Below are 20,311 nucleotides of genomic sequence, written 5' to 3'. Positions count from 1 at the left end.
AGAACAGAACAAAAGCTAAGTTTTTTTTGTTTTGTTTTATGATTAGGAGAAAAATAGAGAGTATTTATAGGCCCCATGTTCAAAGTATTATTTTACCATTTTTTTTAAAAGAAGAATTTAATTTTGACTTTTTATTTTACTTCTTTTTGACGTATCAAGAAAAAGATAATAGTCTCTCCGTCCGAGTTTCATTTTATGTGATACTTTCAAGATTTTGTGATTTAAATAAGTTTATTTTTTACAGTAAGTTTTTATATTTTTTTAAATTTTTTTATGATTTTTTATCAATTATTGTGACTTATACAACACAGTTAGCAAATATATAAATTTCATCTTTAAAAAATTGGAGATTTAATGCACGAATTTTTTATCAAACTTAAATTATTTGACTTTTCAAAAAAATAAAAAATATCATATAAATTGAAACAAGTGAATTTTTTTTTTAGATATTTAATATTTTTGAAAAAGGTAAAATTAATGAGTAAATTAATTTTTTAAATTCTATCAATTTCTTAAACTTTTTGTTAGTCCCTCTTCCCAATTCATTATTACTTATAACTTTTTGATTGTGGAGTCTTTATAAATTGTTTGATGTAACGTATAAGGTGGAGTAATTTCAAAAATAAAATATCAAATTATTTTATTCAGTGTTTGAACAAAAGTATTAGACAATTTTAATATTATTTATTTTATTTTTATATCGTAGTGATAAAACAAGTTATCTCATATATAAATGAGTAAGATAAAAATATTTTTAATCGAATAAAGATTTTATTTTAAGTAATAAAAAGAAGTCACCTAATAAATCATAACGATAATAAGAACAATAATAATAATAGAAAGAAGGAAAAAAAAAAGGTTGTTAGTTTAAACTTATAAGGGTAAATGTGTCTCATAATTATTAGGATTCGATCAATTTATATTTCGTGTAATATAAGATTCATTTTTGAAAAATCTCTTTTTAATAAAGACTTTTTTATATCTAGTGCTCAAAATTGTTATCTTTGATTAGAAACGGAGTTACACTCTTAAAAAGTAAATAACATCACATAAATTCTATATAACGATTTTGATTGAATAAGTAAAAACAAAATTTTAAACCTGATATTTCTTATTTAATATGTAGATCAATTGATCAAATCGACTCGGTCACTTTTATGTATACAGTTTGAAAACTTGTTTTGTTTTCATTTGTGAAGTGCTAATACTGTTTTCAGTTACTGGCTAACCAGTATAATTTAAGAGATTTAGTTTCTCATTTTAAATGTTTATTTAATATATTATATGTTACTACTTATTTTGTACTTACTACATACATTCTGTCCCTTCAATTATTTAAATATTGTTTTCCAAAAAGTAATATACTGTTATTATACTGTTTATACATCTGTTTTTAGTCCTTTTGCCCCATCTAAAGTTATTTCAAATAATCATTTATACCCCTTTGGACCATTTTAATTTGTATATACAGGATGGGGCGTACGTATACTCGTTAACTAATTGTTCGTTATGGCTATAGTCAATTTTTTATTGTATAATAATATTTCACTAGTTAATTGTTTCATATGAATATAGTCAATTTTATATTGTATAATATATCATTAGGCATTTTGAAAGGCAAAAATTGATTTGATGCATTGATGTAATGATCTTGTCTTTAACCTATTTTGTTAACTAATAATAATTTGTTTGTGTAAATAGTAAGTAAGATATTAATCTTATATTTGTATGATAATTGCTATATATTCTTTTGATTGATGATATACCTGACATGTGATTCACGTGTAAATTAAAAAAGAATTAATTTTTAAGGGGCCATTAATATTTGTAAATTTATAAAAAAAAGTTGATAATATATTACTATTTAACTATTTAATATATTGTCCTCTAGTCTCGCTTCTACCTCGCTCGCATCAAGCACATTCTCTCTTGAAGTTGATGAGTGTGTCCTCATCTAAGTTTTGACGTTTGATATAAGATTATAATAAGATTTTTTTTAAAAAAAATGTTATTATAGCCTCTTGCTACATATATATGTTATTAATTATTTATTTTTAATCGATCGATCAATAATTTGATTATAAAAACTATATTTGAAAATTTGGCTCAAGAAAACAAGACCCTTATTTCTATTGGGCCACAAATAAAGGCCTACTCAAACTTAGTAGGCTCAAATTATGAGATGTGTATAACATAAGTGAGGAGAAGTTATACATATATTCGCGCGTTAAAAATAATTATATTCGCTGATTAAAACGTTATATATAACACAAAGGGTAACGATGAATGATTTAATCGTGAATGGATCTTACAAGAAAATAACAATAACGATAACATATATATAGAGCGGATATATAAGTGGTTTCTGAGGATGCTGGTGAGTATGCAATGTTATTTGTTTCTTGTGAAAATAAGAAAATTATTTTTAATAGATTATCAGATCAAGTAGTTCGTATCAAAACCAATAAAAATAGAAATTCAATAGTTTAAATAATTAAGAAATATAACAACAATATATATTCCTCTTATTTTATTTTATTCAACATGTATATCAAAAATAGAAATTACAATTTACTTGTTTATTTTAACAAAATGAAAATAAGTAATAATTTGAACAATATAAAATAGTACAACAATAAGAAAAAAGAAAAGTATTGAGAACACCATTAAACGTGACATGAATTATTAATTTCATCTCCAAACTGTTATAACCTTAAAAATATATCTCTTTACTTCACTAACTGAACTTAATTAACTCTCGATCTTGTAAAATTATTAAAATACACCCCTAAATTCTCGTCATGTTTAAAAATATTTTCAACATTTTCCTCGTTTTTTATTAAAAATGTCGTACTTCTACAAGAGTTTTAAACCACTTGCTATGTCATTTAACATATCGAGAATGTGTCTAAGCTTACCTAATCAAGTAGAATGACGTGTTTAATACTTTCAATAGTTCAAAAATATTTTCCAAGACTTCTCTCTACGAACAAAAAACTAACAACTTATAATACAATCGAATCATAAAAATAAGGAAATATGAATCTTGTTTAGTATAGACTCGATATAATTATAATACAGATATCGAATATCGAACGGAAATGACAAGGAAGGTAATAATAAGTGGAATAGAAATAAGATTGATCCGACAAAGTAAGGCTGCAATGTGTTAAATCAAATTGGAAAATGTGAACCTAAACCTAAAGCCAAAAACTCTATAAACTTCAAATCAAATGTAATCACAAACTGAGTTTGCAATCATTGTGCTTTTCTCTTCTTTCCTTTTCCTTTGATTGATTGATATTGTTTTTTTTACTCCCTCCTTTTATTTTTGGAAATTTTTAAAAAATTTCATTAGCTTAGAAGTTAATTATTTCGAAATATAATGTAATATTATGATTTTTATAAAATTTTAGTGTGTTTAAAATATGTTTAGATACATGTATTTCAGAATATATAAAGTCAAAATTAGATATAATTTATTCAAAATATATTGTGTCTACGTAGATTCGGATGTATAAGAGATATATAACAAATAATTAGGTATTTTATACTCGCTCGTCTCCCTTCTATCTCACCCATCCCTTTTACTAAGTATCTGACATCATATACATGTATCTAACGTGTATCGCGTGTATCTGGGATGCGTGACAATCTCGATCGCCTCCCTCTTCATCTTACTCGTTTCTCTCTCGTCTGATAGTAAGAACACATTTATCTACATGTATACTCCTCAATATATGGAAATAAATTCTTAATCGATGGTAAAATACGTAATTACTTAAAAGTATATTAGATAAAACTAATACATGAGATATGAAATATGTACGTCTAAAAAGATAGTTTTCCTTTATTTTTACTTGTCTGGTTTTAATTTACAAGTCTTGTAATAAATAATTATTCTTTCTATACCGATGTTTTCGTCATATTTTGATTTGACACAAAAAAGATTAAGAAAGTAAAAAAAAAAATTCTTAATATTTTAGTTTTAACATAAAGATATATTACACGTATCTAATCTCGTAATTTTAAATATATCACGTAAAAATTATTTATTTATTTTTTTGCATTGAGAAAAGGGACCTTAATTTTCTTTCTACCAAATCACTTCACTCTGTTGGCTATGTATTGTTTGTAAGATGTGAGATGTCACAATTATGCCTTACCGACTAATCACTAGTCCCATTCCTCCTTCATTCACGCTATGATAATTCACTTTTTATTTTTATTTATAAAAAAATATTTTTTTTCAAAAAAAAAAATCTAAATTTTTATGTTTTAATTAGATCTATTGTAAGGATAATAAAGAAAATTCCTCCATAAAATGCTGTCAAACACGAAATATATTTAGATATCGTTGGTCTGAATTCAATCTTTTATGGATTCATTCGAATAATATCCTCTCACATGGATTGTTTCTCTCAAGTATTAGTAGTAATATTATATCTAAGTGATTTTGTCTGACCTCGAAAATATACAAAAATATAATCATCGATCTATCTAGGAGCATTCATAAAAATCTGACTCTACCATTTGATTAAATACTGCAATACGTCTTGAAAATCTGACTCATTAAATTTATGAAGGTTGTAATTAGTTGACTTTTAATTCAAAAAGAAAAAAGAAAAAAATATATATTTATCTTAAACTCATAATGTTCATTGGTCCGTAACGAAATATTAATTATAAATCATAATTCCGTATATATATTAGTAACGAAAGTTAAAAATACAAACCTTATTACATATACCTAATACAAGCATTACTGATCTAAGTCGTAAAATTTCACACATGTATATATATTTTATGTCACATTGGATCTAAGTCAAAATTAGTCTCTAGACAAGAAAATCCAAATGTTTATAAACACAAATCATAATTGTCCATTCGTGTAATTTTGACAAAGACTTTTGTAAAGCCTTTTATAATACACTTGTGGTGATTCATCATCTTTGGATTTTTGCTCAACAAGAAAAATATTTTAGTGTCCCACCACACGTAATATTATACGCGACGATATAAATATATATATCTATCGAACGCTACTTTGGAAATTAAAAAAAAAAGCATATGGAAAATAGGTTTTATAATAAGTCTCTTCTTGCCAAAGAAAATCTCTAAGTTATTTAATGGATGAAACGTTTTGTAAAATTAAATTCATAAGGTAGATATTTCAAAATCCATTTTGTATTAATTTAGTTATTTTCTTGTATTTCTTCTTTTTGTTTATTAGATAAAGTGACCAACTAATAAGTGGTATTAATGTATAGAAAAAAAATTAATTCTATTCATTATAGACTAAGGATATATAACAACAAAATTCAATAATAATAATTAAAAAAAGTGAACCATATCCTTTTGAGTAGACCTCTTATATATATTATTATTATTTGTCAAAGAGTGTGTAAATAGTTTGAAAAAAATGGAAAAAGCTACGTATAATACAAAGGTATAGGGATAATCTTGTTGGTGTGAGTCCATTTAGAGAAAAAAAAAATGTTGATTTAGTTTACGAATAATATTACACCATATTAAAAATATTTTGACTTGATCGCTTAGTCGTTCAATAACTGACATCATAAGCAATGATTCGACGAGATGAGACGGTGTGATATTGCTCTTTTTATTGACGCGTCACACAAAATTTAGTTCGAAAGGAAGATTATATATTAGGTTTGTGAAAAAAGTTTTATATTGATCAAAGGTTTGAAAAAGTTTTAGAAAAATTGCATATAAAAAGTTTTACAAATCCTTTTGGAGAATATTGCACACAAAAATGTGCAAGTGATTGGATTATTATTGTATTAGACTTTTTTTCTTTAAAAATTTGAATTAATTAAACCATAAAATGTAAAATTATATTCGAATATCGAGTGTGAAATCAATAATTAATAAGATACTAAACTATTAAAAAACTAGAAATTGGATAACCTATCTATTGACATTTTGCTAATAGTATTTTGTGAAGAAAAATCTTAACAATTGCTTATGTTCCTAAGTGTAACTTAATTAATATTCTAAAAAGATACTAAATATCTATAAATAATAATAATAATTTGATCATAATTGTCTATTTCACTAGATGTTGGAAGACTCTTTTAAGTATCTATAAAGATTATTGAATTAATCAAATATCTTAATCATATAGTTTATTGTTTAGAGAAGACACATGTTTGGATTTAATATGGACACCATAAAAAATTGTGATAGAGTAATAACTATAATTCTTTTTAATCAAATATTTTATGTTTTAAATTTAAAAATCGACACGATCTTTTCTAAGAAGTACAGAGTGTGTTACCCTCGAAGTAGATTGTGCAACACCGATATGAATTATTCAATTTTAATTTTCACTTTCTCACGAAGACGACAATAAAAGATTGTGATGAAATAATAAATACTATTAGTCACTAAGCAGGCATTTTAGGATATATATGATCCTTGAATATGAAATGACTTTTGTAAGAAATGTTTAACCTGAGATTGACTTCTCGATAAGATTTCAAATTCAATTAAATCTCCAAATAATTATCATATCCTGAATGAATAATCTCAAAAATATGTTTGATTGTCATACACATGTCTTAACTTTTAAAATAGTAATAGATATGAAATGATATGAAAATCAAATTTGTTATTTCAAAGATTTCTCCTTGACTAGAATTGTGTATATAGTGTGTTTTTATATGGGACCCAAAATATCTTATAAGTATTTATTTTTTGGGAATTAATATGAACTAAAAAGATTAGGTCATAAAGATAAAACAATTTCTTGAAATTATTACTTCAATTTTTGAAAGCTATAATTAAAAGTGAAATTGATAGTGACACTCATTGATCAGATACTTTGTACTTTAATATAGACAAAGGTCTATATCAGCCCACAAATTAATATTATCTGCCCCCCCCCCCCCCTCCAAATGAATAAAAAAATGTTTGTTTTTGAATATAATTAAATTAATTGGTTAGTGATTATGCTTGTAATAAATTTGAAAAAAAGAACATATACAATATGATTATACATTAATCGGTTTGATTCAGGTTTTCTTGATTAACTTTACTAAAGATCAAGATCTAATTAAAAGAATTTTGTCATATATCAAGAAAGATACATATACATATATGTATTTTTGCTACAGGTGCACTAAAACAAGGAGAGAGAAGAGCGATAGGAAGGGTGTGAGCGAGATTTATGATGTATCTCAGATACGTGCGGATCACAGATACATACTAGATAATATATTTGTATGAATCTGGTATGTTTCACATGTACCTCGGATACCTTACATAGGAGAGTGACGAGCGAGATTTGTTATGTACCCATATGCATTCGAATTCACTAGGATACAATGCATAAAAAATACACCTAATTTTGATCATGTATATCCCGAGATACACGTGCTTAAAACGTACATGAATGTATCTGACGTCACCAAAATCTGATAAGATTTGTAATATTGAAAACTAAAGTATATTTAAATAATTAACTCTTAAACTAGTGGAATTTATGTAAATTTTCCATATAAATTCCCCTACTCTAGTCTTCTATTTGGGCTCCTAAACCAACTAAGGGACTTAACTGGATTAGAAGTTCTTCTACAAGGTCATCTTATTGGGCCTAGAACTCATATTTGGGCCAGCATTTGAAAACTCCAATGAGGCTAAGCCCAACAAGGCCCAGCTATTCATACTATGATGAATCTGGGCATTCCTTACCAATAAATCTAAACTCGAGCCTGGATGAAGTAATCGGAATAACAAGTAGTTATCGTTGCGGAAAAAGTCAGAATATTTTTTTTGAGTTTAGGATCTATCGTTTGATCTATCAAAAAAAAAAAAACTATCTTTCATTTAAAATATTGAAGTAAGATCTGCACGCATCTTATCTTTTTTTGATTCCACATATAAAATTATACCAAATATATTAGAGAAAATTTTAAAAATAACAAAGATAATAGACACAATAAGGCTATATAGCTATAGTTTTGATAGTTTCGGACTATAGCCATAGTTTTGTTTCCTATGGCGATTTGCGATTTGTATATTTCACTTGTCTGTTTGTATATTTCGCTTGCAGATATATGTATAAATGGATGTTGGGGTTTGTAAATTTCATTTGTGAATATCTAAACAAGGTAAATATATACAAATTTTGTATTATACATTTAGGGATTTTTTCAGAACTCCGTTTGTTTATTTCGAATGTCAATATATAAACAAGGTCATTTATTATGATCTTTTTATAAATCGTATACAAATATCTAAGGTAAGCATATACAAATTTTGAATTTATACAATCAAGAATCGAACTATATACATTTCGAATTCATACAATTAGGGATCGAATTATTCAAATATTAAATTTATATATCATTAGGAAATCGAATATAAAGTTTTATGAAAGTATTAAAAATAATCTGTTGCCAATCTGTGTTTAAGAAAATCACAAATTACTGGTTGTAATAAATAAGATGAACAGAATTTTATTTGTAAAAAATAATTTAATCTGTAAAACTTACTAGAATCTTGAATACTCTTTTTGATAATTTAAGAAGAAAATCAAGTCCACTGAATTCACAGTGTCCCCTTAAGGAAATTATTCCCCTCTAGTATCCGAGGTTTGATTTGGAATATAACCTCCCAGGGTAAAATGATCTTAATCAGTAGAGTATAGATACCAAAAACTCTACTGTCAGCGAATCAATCCACAGCAGGAAAGTACACAAAGAAAAATGTGTTTTTTAAGAAGAAGGAAGATCAAAAAATTCGTTAGTAAATATTCTGAAGGCTGAATGGTATTTATAGGCAAGAATAATATATTCTGAAAGGTTGCAACCCTTTCAGAATTGACACGACCATTAATGAAAGGTTGCAAACTTTCAAATGGTATTGACTGTTCCTGAAAGTTGCAACCTTTCAGAACAGTGGCGGGAATTTTTTTAAATATAATGGAATTTAAAACGGGTCACACGCGCGGATCCGAGTCGGGTCGGGTTAACTAAAAAGTTGAAACATTTCGGTTAAGGTTGCAACCCTTTCAGGATTGACACGACCATTAATGAAAGGTTGCAAACTTTCAAATGGTATTGACTGTTCTGAACTTTCAAAACAGTGGCGGGAATTTTTTTAAATATAACGGAATCGGATCCGAGTCGGGTCGGGTTAACTAAAAAGTTGAAAACATTTCGGTTAATTTCTGTTATCAACTGATTAATTGAAAATAATTTTTGGCCATTTAATTAATTAAATAAATAATTAAAATAAATTTGTCCAAAAAATTATCTCTCGATCATTTGCCGAAGCCGAAGCGAGCGACGACGACGACGGCGCGAGGGGGGTTCCTCTTTCCAACCCTTTTAATAATTAATAGGAGTGTTTATTTATTTAAACTCTCCTATTTTCATTTCCATTACCGATGAGGGACTATTGCCTTTTTTATTAAAGCATTAGAGGACTTTTCAAGTTCCCAACATTTCAAGTTCTAAACTTTTCAAATTCCTCTCCTTCCCTCTATTTTCCATCAATTCTTGTTACATACCCAACATAATCAAAACTATAATTATATTACATAATATACTCTAAATATTTATCATTTTACCTAATTTTCCTAATCTATTGTTGTATTTAAATTGAGTCTCATTTTTCTCAAAGCAAAGTAATATTCCATCATACAAGAAGCATAATCCTAGGAAAGAGTGAATCACAACATTCCCTTGAGTTCCACAAAAGGCTCCACCTACCCTTAAATAAAAGTAAGGTTATATAAATTTGACAATCATTAATAAAAATTATATTGAATATATTATTGTTGTTACAATATCGATTCATAAGAGGGCCAAAAGGCATTAGAAAATTAGCAAGGGCTAGGGAACATTCCCTAGAGATGATTGAGGAATTTTTAAATTATAATAATAAAGCAAATGTTTGCCATTTATTTTCTCATGATATTATATTCTTTGGACAAAGTGCATTGAAACATAAAATTTGGTCATTACAAAATAATGGCCTAAAAGTAATCAATACTTTTTTTGGAAAAGCTATGTGTGTATAGTACGTAATCCATCAACTTTTAACATTTTATAAGAAGGTTGTCATGTCAAAATTAGAGTAACTTTTCAAAAAAATTACAATAATTTATATATATATTTTTAATATTTAATTATTTTTTAAAATATTAAATAAATATAATTCAATTTAAATATGAAATTTACTCTTGTTTTTAATGTGATATTTATATAAAGTTGCACAAATTACAAATTTTAAGAGTTTTGTTGTTTTTTTTCCTTAAATTTTGTACCTAGTCAATATACAAATAATAAATTCTCACTTTTGCTTATTAATTTTAGCAATTTAAAAATATATGCTTAATTAAACTTATTGGAATACTAATAATCAAATTTGAACTTTCAAAATATAATTAACATGAATAACTTAATAAAACAAAAATATTTGATAAATAATTTCTTTAAAAGGAATTCAAAAGCATATAAACGAGTAGCTCTTTTGAGTAGATAATACAATATTTTGCTTTTAATAGTGCTTTATTACATAGAATTATGCTTTAATTACTTTAACCAAAAAGAAAAACAATTTATTTAATATTTTAGAAAGAACAAACAAGTTACTTCTATGACAACTTGACTCCTCTATAACTTTTTGGAATAAAAAAATAAATCATTACTGAAAAAACTTAGGATTTGATGTTGAAAGATCTAAAATTAAAGTTATTAATTAGAAAGTTAAAGGCATTATAAAAAAAAAGTGATTAGCTCATGAATGATGATATTGGAAACTTGATTGCCATGACAAATATTAGTTGATACATACATATTATATTGAAAGTATAAAAGAAATTAAATCAATAATGAATCTTCATATATATTATATTGACAGTATAAAAAAAATTAAATCAATAAGTAATCTTCACACATGTGATTGATTACTTATCTTATTTTTTATCTTGCTGATTATTTTTGTGAAAATTTGATAATTTCATTAAAAGGAAGCAAATTTCGCTATATTAAAAGTTCAAACTGATTGTCGACCTTCAAGAGAGTTGAGATTATCCTGATCGCGTTATACTAGTTAATCAATACTAAAAAAATCAATCATTGAAAGTTTTGATGGTAAAAATTTACGACTAAAGTGAAATTCGATCGTTAAAAATGGATTATTATACCTTCTTTTAGTGATCAAAATAGTCTTATTGGGAAAAAAAATATCTAATGGGGTCTCCAAATACTAGATTAACTTAATCTTTGCCTTATATATATGCTCACATACTTCATAGTGGTCCACCTAATTATAGCTTGTAATATACAATTAGGGTGAGCTTTTAAAACAACTTTTTAACAATTGTGAGCTTGGGGGTGGGGTGGGGGGTTAGAAACCTTTTGTATGGGTGATATTTGTTTGTGTATGATAATTTATTTTTTTTGGTTTGGGGGTGGTGTGTGTGTGTGGGGGGGGGGGGGGGAGGAGGGGGGATTGAAACACTACTTTTCATGGCTTCTAAAGAATGCTCTCTTTTTACTTTTTTATTTTGATTTCTTGTTCGATGTTCAGAGTTTATCGTAGTCCGTAGAGTTACGATTAAGTTTGAATTACGTATTGGAATATTCATTTGAAAATGACTCTTTCAACTATAATATTTTCTTTATATATAGAGCTTAAATCAAATTATTTAATTAAAGATGAAACAGTTTCGTCATCACCAGAACCCGAATTAATGTTGGTCTCTCTCTTCCTTCCAATCAAAACAATCTTGTGATGTCTTTTAAGGCAAAACAAAGATGTGGGAGATAAACTTTATTGACTAGCATGCTATGGTTCTTCTTGAAAGAAGATAAATTATATTCACTCATTTTTATATTATGGACCATTTACTATATCTAGCAAAGTTTTTGTTTTCTTCTACTTTTTATTTCAATCATATAGAGATGAATGCACGATTACAACATTTTGAATCCAATATTTTTAATGAAAACTACAATTTTTATAAGAATATACCACTTTATTTGTTACGTTGTAATTTTTGAAAGTTAATTTGATTAATTTTCATAGTTTAATAAAATTATATTTAATTGGTAATTTAAACAAAAAATTTAAATATTCATAAACTATATGAAATATACTATAAATTGTAATTTTTTGCATATCAATATGATGGAAAAATACATTGCAAAATGTTAGTCAAAATTTTAATAATTCAATTTAATTATAAAAAAAATTATAACAATTAAAAGTGGACGGAAATCGTACTAAACATCATAAAACTTAAGTCTATATGTATATATAGTAAATATTAGACTTTACCCCTATATCTATAGGCCATATATCTAACAAATTTTATATTCCTTTACTTCTTCACTAGCTAGAAATAGAGAAAAATTAATTTTATGAGTGGTATTTTCATCCACACCACCCAAACCCCTCGCTTGTCGCAAATCTGATCTCTAAGCTAGACTTAAAATAAAAAAAAAAGATTTTTGTTAGATTTGAACCCTCGTTTCACTAATAATTTCAACTTGTGTTAACAACACAAGGACACTCATATACTCCTCGTGGGTCTATTGTTAATTATATGCTAAATTATGTTAGTTTCTCTAGATAGATATACATATATAATATATATACACATGATTTTTTTGAAGTTGAAAAATGATCACCCATTTCTAGGTGTGGGTCCGCCTCTGCTTGCCCCCCACCCCCACCCACCCCACACGCACACACCCTATCCCCCCCTTCCCGACACCCCGCTCGCACTACCCCCACCCATCACTCATAGCTTCTATCCTTGCCTTTCGACTCCTTATTTCATCTTTATAGTATTTATCTGAATCATACATAAATATTTTATTAATAATATCTATTATTTTATTTATCAAACATTACAAAAACATCTTCCTTCGTATCAAGCATACCCCGAGAGTAGTTCCCAACATATTATTTTGCCAATACTAAAAATCATATATAAGATGATTGAGAGGAATTAAAAGTGAGTGAGATCTCTAGTTAATTGTGTACAACACAAGTTAACATTTTCTATGATTCTTTAATAATTTAATATTACAAATGTTTTTTTTCCATTGGATTTTTCAAAGATTTATAAAGTAGATAGGGAGTGGAGTTGCTCTTCTTTATATGATATATGTATATAAATAATATATAATAATATAATATATCACACTGAAAAATGATACCACAAATCTAACATGGCATGGGCCAATAAAAAGTGAATTTGGCCCACAAGCTCGTTATTGTCTCATTGGTTCGCGATTAAATATTTATACATATTTTTATTTAATTTTCTAATATAAATACAAATTTTAAAAGTAAAAGCTTTTGAGTTCATCCGAATTCATGATGTTTACACACACACACATATATATATATATATATATATTATTGAAAATATTTCTTAACTATCTAGGCACAAATTATTAGTTTCATTCACGAGCTACAAACAATCTTAAAAACATTTTTTTGCTTGAATAACTAAATTGATATACACTCTTGATCTTGCAACATGAGTGAACTACACCCCTAAATTATCGCTAAATATAGGGTATTTTCAACAATTCTCTCGATTTATTATTAAGTCATATGGTGAATCAAAAGTGTATCTAAGTTTAGTTAGTTGAATACATGAATGTTTTTAAATCTGTTAATAATTTCGAAAACAATACTTATAATTAATTATACTAAATTTAAAGATATTATTAATATTTCTCTCACATTATATATTGATAAACTAATTAACCGAAGAATAAATTAGCTGAGTCTTCCTTTAAAATAAGGTACAATATGTGTATATAACAAAAGAGATCAATAAACTAAAGTTGAGTTGCCTTTGGTAATAGTGCAATTCTTCCTCCTTGTCAGCACATGCATTCCACTTTCCACTACAAATCACTTTTGGACTCAAAACCAAATTTTTTTACCTCATCTACAAGTAAAGAACAAGCCCTCAAGTACTTCAAAATACAAAATAAAATTAAATTAAATATATACTTTTTATATATATATTTAAAAAAAAAAAACTTGCAAATGTCCCCATCATATCACCACCCCCAACCTTATGTTTTTTCACACTTGTCATTCCATATAATACAATCTTACTCTATATTACAAACAAACATATACCAAAAAAAAATAAAAATTAGGGCTTAATTAGGGTTTACTCTTTATTAAATTACAACTCAAGCAAGTTATAAAGATTTATATATATATATGAAAGTACTTTTAATTCTCTAGTACTCATGATGATCATGAAGCCAAGACTTTCACAAAGGGTCTACACCTTAGCTTAACTAACCCTAGCTCCAAAAATTTGTTAAACTTTCACTTCTTAATTTCTTGATTAAGTAATTGAAGATGAGGAGTGGTGGTTGCACAGTACAACAAGCTCTAACATCAGAGGCAGCAAGTATAGTAAAACAAGCTGTTGTTCTAGCTAAACGTCGCGGCCATGCCCAAGTAACACCTCTCCATGTAGCAAACACCTTACTTGGTTCTTCTTCTGGCTTGCTTAGATCAGCTTGCCTTCAGTCTCAGACTCAAACTCAATCTCATCCACTCCGTTGTAAAGCCCTTGAGCTTTGCTTCAACGTGGCCCTTAATCGCCTTCCTACCTCATCATCTTCGTCTAGTAGCCCCATGCTACTAGTTAATCCCTATCAGAATCAGAGTCAGAGTCAAAGTCAGCATCAACATCCTTCTATCTCTAACGCGCTTGTAGCCGCCTTCAAGCGTGCTCAAGCTCATCAAAGGAGAGGGTCAATAATAGAAAACCATCATCATCATCATCATCAACAACAACAACAACCTATTTTAGGTGTGAAGATAGATCTTGAACAACTCATCATTTCTATCTTGGATGATCCTAGTGTGAGTAGGGTCATGAGAGAAGCTGGCTTTTCAAGTACTCAAGTCAAAACCAATGTTGAACTCATGTGTAACACTACTTCTCCTTCAAGCAACTTCAAAGAAAACAACAACAACCATATAGTAAAAGCAAGTTGCAACAAAGTAAGTAGTAGTACTCCTAATTCTTTTCTACATGTTAAAGATGAGGATGTGCTGAGTGTAGTGGAAAGTCTAATGAACAAAAGGAGAAAAAGTATAGTGATAGTTGGTGAATATATTGGTAACTTAGAAGGTGTTATTAAAGGAGTGATGGATAAAGTTGACAATTGTTTTACTATTGATCAATCTTTGAAGGAAATTAAACTCATAAGTGTTCCTCTTTCAACTTTTGCTAATATCACAAGAGTTGAAGTTGATCAAAGAATTGGAGAGTTGACTTGTCTTGTGAAAAGTCTAGTCACCAAAGGGGTTATTTTATACTTGGGAGACCTTAAGTGGATTATTGATTATAGGGCTAATAATAATAATAATTTTGGCTATTATTGTCCTGTGGAACATATAATCATGGAACTTGGGAGATTGATTTGTAGTATTATTGGTGAAAATGGAAAATTTTGGCTTGTGGGAATTGCAACATTTCAAACTTACATGAGATGTAGAAGTGGTCATAATTCATTGGAATCCATTTGGGGCCTACATCCTATTACTGTTCCTACTGGAAGTTTGGGCCTCAGTCTCAACTCTGAGAGGTAAGATAAAAACCGTTTAAGTTTTATGCACTGTCGATATATAGATTTTCAAGTTAAGTTCGTTTATATGATATGCAAATCTTTTGAAAATATAGAATTCTGGAATTAATTATGAAATTTGTTAATGTATGTGGATGATAAGACTTTTTTATAATGTATTTTTAATAAATAGAATTAGATATAAACTTTTTTCTATTCCTACTTTTTCATGGAATTTATAATGAGACTGAAATGGTAATACATATGAAAAATAGATAATAACATATTATAGCATATTAAATTGACATCACAATGTACAAATTCTTTAAGACTATTAGCGTTGTATTACTATATTTAAAATGAGTTTAATCTTTCTTTATTCTTATTTTTCTTGAATTTGATTGTTATTTGGTGAATCATTTTTGAATTTGATTGTTTGATTTTATTTTATTTTTAATCTAAAGTAAGTAGAAACTAGAAAAAGTATTAATTACCCTTTAGTATTTATATTAATTTTTCTCAAAAGTATTACTCCTTAATCCTTCTTTTACCTTTATTCTTCTTCTTCTTCTCATTCTAGGTAATTTGTTGTTTGACCATTCACTTTTTCCTTTTTATCTTTTTCCTCCACTTTCATTATGGTCGGTCATCTCTTTATTTCCCTAAAAATATGATAAAGTAAAGTTTATAAAATAATTAAAAAAAATAAAGTTTTTACATGGTGTAGTTACTATAGATGAAAATAATTAGTGACAAACAATTTCTATTATCAACAAATATTCATCATTAATTTTATTTAGCGACAGATCAGCGATGAATTTCATATCTAATTCTAGTTTTTGAATAGTGACTATTGTTTTTGTCTAACATGTTAAATTTTTCAATGTTTTTGTATATAGTGATACACAACTTGAACTTAGAAGCAAGGCAAGTGAAAGTGAGATGATTCTTGATAGTGTGGATGATGATGATCATGAGAATCAATTGACTTGTTGTGGTGATTGTTCTTCTAAGTTCAAAGTAGAAGCATTAAGATTTCAACAAAACAATGCTTCTAACATTGAATCTTCAACATTGACCACATCAAGTTTACCTTCATGGCTTAAAGAGGAGAGGCAAAGACTTGATAGTACTCATCATGATCAAAATCAGGTTAATTACTTAACTAAATTCAAATCTTGATTTATCTTATACCCCCCCCCCCCCAAACCCCACATTGTAAACTTGACTTGATATTTTTGTTTTTCGTTCAGAAGGGTGTTTCAGTTGAACAACTCTGGAAGAAGTGGAATTCAATATGCAACTCGTCTCATAAAAAAACCAAGACATTTGAAAGAAGTTTAACCTTTCCTACTTCAACATCACCTTCTTCAATAATCAACTCACCATTTCTTGATCAAGAAGAACAAACATGGAGAGGGGGAAATGATACTACTACACGCGAACCAAGTTTGAGAATCTACATTCCTGAGCATAGTGATAGTGACAACCCTAGGAACGCGTTTTCTTCAAATTCCACTTCCTCAATTGATCAAATCATGGAGATGGAATACAACATTTCAATGTTTAAGGAGTTCAATTTGGAAAACTTGAACATTCTTTCCAATGCATTAGAGGAGAAAGTGTCATGGCAAAAAGAGGCTATCAAAGAAATTTCAAGGACAATATTGGAATGTAGGTCAAGAATGATAAAAAGATCAAATGGTGAAGCCAAAGAAGAAACTTGGTTATTTTTCCAAGGTCATGATGTTCAAGCAAAAGAAAAAATTGCTAGGGAATTGGCTAGGGTTGTGTTTGGTTCTTACTCAAGATTCATCTCGATTGCTTCGAGTAGTTTTTCTTCCATGAAGTTAGATTATTACAAAAGATCACGAGATGAACAAAGTTGTAGCTACATTGAGAGATTCATACAAGCATTGTGTTCAAATCCACATCGCGTTTTCTTCATAGAGGATGTAGAACAAATGGACTATTGTTCTCAAAGGGGGATCAAGAAGGCAATTGAAAGAGGTAAAATTACAAATTCAAGTGGTGAAGAGGTGAGTTTAAGTGATGCAATTATCATTTTAAGTTGTGATCATGAGAGCTTTATTAGTTCTAGGTCATCAAGAGGTGTGTCTCCTATTGGTGATGGATTAGACAATGAGGAAATGAAAAGTATTAGTCCTAATTGTGTTTCTTTGGATTTAAACATCTCAATTGACCATGGTGATCATGAAATTAGTGTTGATGATATTAGACTTATTGAAAGTGTTGATAAATGTATTATGTTTAGAAATCAAGAAATGTAAGGATAATAAATTAAACACCTTATGTATCATGATTATGTGATGAAATTTTTTTCCTTTATCCTTGTCATTTTTCTTTCTATCTTTTCACTATTTAGATATCTAGTATACTATGGTATTTGTAGAGTTATAAAAAAAATCATGTCGTTAAGAATTAAATAAAATACTTAAAGTTATGGTGTATGTATATATATAAATATATTTCTCTTATATTAGAAAAGGCTTGTTTCAGCATACCTGCTTCATTGTTGTAAAGGATATTTCTATCTTTTCACGTCTCTATTATAGCTATTTATCTTTCCCTTGTGTCATTAATTTACACCTTACTTTGTGTGTTCATCGTTATATATATATATATATATATTAAAAGGGTTTTTTTAAAAAAATATATATTAAAAGAAGACCTAAATATTTCTTTATTGCAAGAAAAGCCTTGTTTAATCCCAAATAAAGTTGCTAAAACCTATAAAGATAAAGGACTACATTTAGAATCTTACAAGAACATAATTATTGTGTCCTAGCTTTCTTATTTAGACTCCTATTAAGTAAGAAAATCAACATAAAAAATTAAAGAAAAAAAACATGAAATTTTGAACAAATAAAAAGGAAAAAGGCAAAGGTGAAAATAATAACTTTTGCTTTTGGTCTGTAAAATCAACAAATGTCAGAGAGAAAAATTGTGTTATAATAAAGTTGGTTTCTACTCCTTTCTCTTTACATGAATCCATAATAGGGAAAAGACTTTAAAAAAATATTTTAGAAAAATATAGTTAATTTAATTAAAAATAATAATTCAACTTTTATTTTATTGTATAAAAATTATTAATTTTTTTTGTAATAAGAAAATCATAAAAAAAAATTATTGTAAGCGTTGTCCCTTGATGGAAAAATAAAATAAAATGAGCCCTGCAGAATATGTATCTGAATTGATTGAATTTTATTGTGGATATCAAACATTGTGTGAAAAAAAAAAATAAGCACTACTTTTCATGTTATATATGTTTTTGGAGAAAATATATATATTTTTTTTCACTTTGATTTTTGTCAAACCCAACATTCTTATCTTCAAAAAGCATAATGTAAAAACTTTTAGAAGAATAAAAATGGGTTATTCCAAAAAATTAGAACAAAAAATCTTAATTTATATGATTAGAATAAAATTAAAAGTTGATCTTATAATGAAAAAGTTGAAGAGAAAAATAAAAGTAAAATGATATGAAGAACATTGATAAGTATCTCTTTCTTTTAATTAAACCTTAATGAAGTTCTTTAATTCAACTTTGGAATAATTAAAAGTGATTATATCTTTATCACTTTAAATAATTAAATTGAAAACTAAACTTATGTGTAATATAATAAGTGTGGAAATTGTCCAAACTTTTGAAAAGCTCTAGAGTTTCAACAAGAATCAAATCTTTTGAATAAAAAATTAAAGAAATATATTTATATAATATTAAGACGTTTGAATTTAACTAGCAATACATTTATATTTATGTTAATATCTCAATGTATATATAAACTTTAGCAATTTTAGAGTTGTCAATATAGGCTAGTCCATCCCATCCGGATTAATTCATACAAGTTTCAATATTTTACGGTCCAGGACGGGCTAGCCCATTTTGAGTGTGGCCAATAAACGGCTGGCCCAACCCATAAGTACGTGGACTACAGGCTTGCTGGACCAGTCCATTTTTTAAAAAAATAATATTGAATTATTAAATTAAATTATAAATTATAATTTAAAAATATTATCATAAATATCGACAAAACAATATTACATGAAGTTAATATTACTACTTTTTAATCAAATCTACAAATAAAATTATCTTTATAATATTTATTAAGTTTTTTTTTTCAAGTAAAAGTAAAAATATCTAAATAGAAATATTAACCTAATTGTTTTGAGTTTGGACTCTCTTTAATTTTAAAATTTAATATTGTATTATATTTTTTAATTAATTTTTATTGGTCCACGGGCCGGTCCTACCGATATTTATCAAGTCTCTCAAATCAGCAGACTTATTCAGACCGAGCTAAAAAGCCCTTTTCTCAAATGGGCTTCAAAAATCGTAGCCCAACCCTATTAAATCTCGATTAAGTCAGACCGGCCCAACATGTTTAGCTTATATTGACGGCTCTATTCAGTTCTAAGCTTCTAAAGAAGGGGTGAATGCGATATTTTAGATAAATCTTATAGAGGAGAGCGAAGAACTTTATAAGACAATAACATAAATTGACATAATACACACTGCACTTTGGATTTCGACAACAATATAGCTCAACAAACAAATTCATAAAAAAAATATATGAAAACTTAAAACAGATTATATGTGTTATGAATTTGAATCGTGAAAATGAAAATGTCATCCTACTCCAATAAAAATGTATACATTAGTTTTATTGACATGTGGTAGCTAGTGTTTGGAA

The 20,311-nt window shown here is 27.4% G+C and overlaps 1 protein-coding gene across 2 annotated transcripts; it reads left to right on the top strand.

Annotated features, from left to right (window-relative positions):
• Positions 1-13,992: 13,992 nt before the first annotated feature.
• LOC101261145 (protein SMAX1-LIKE 3) lies at positions 13,993-17,945 on the top strand. 2 transcript variants are annotated; one of them, XM_010317255.4, is made up of 3 exons: positions 13,993-15,617; positions 16,496-16,748; positions 16,853-17,945. In XM_010317255.4, the coding sequence occupies exons 1-3, from the start codon at positions 14,377-14,379 to the stop codon at positions 17,885-17,887; spliced, it is 2,529 nt and encodes an 842-aa protein (XP_010315557.2). In that variant the 5' UTR covers positions 13,993-14,376; the 3' UTR covers positions 17,888-17,945. The 2 variants fall into 2 exon arrangements, with proteins under 2 accessions (XP_010315557.2, XP_004228584.2); XM_004228536.5 differs by having other exon boundaries at positions 16,850-17,945.
• Positions 17,946-20,311: the final 2,366 nt, after the last annotated feature.

The sequence above is a fragment of the Solanum lycopersicum genome, chromosome 1 (assembly GCF_036512215.1).
Source record: "Solanum lycopersicum chromosome 1, SLM_r2.1".
Classification (NCBI taxonomy): Eukaryota; Viridiplantae; Streptophyta; class Magnoliopsida; order Solanales; family Solanaceae; genus Solanum; species Solanum lycopersicum.
Note: the sequence above shows the minus strand (reverse complement) of the source record. Positions and strands in the feature narration are given on the sequence as shown.

Bases quoted from the DNA above. Each gene is read 5' to 3' on its own strand.
- LOC101261145 (XM_004228536.5), top strand. From the start codon at position 14,377: ATGAGGAGTGGTGGTTGCACAGTACAACAAGCTCTAACATCAGAGGCA. The intron at 15,618-16,495 runs GTAAGATAAAAA...TTTTGTATATAG, and splicing joins CTCAGTCTCAACTCTGAGAG to TGATACACAACTTGAACTTA. The intron at 16,749-16,849 runs GTTAATTACTTA...TTTTTCGTTCAG, and splicing joins CTCATCATGATCAAAATCAG to AAGGGTGTTTCAGTTGAACA.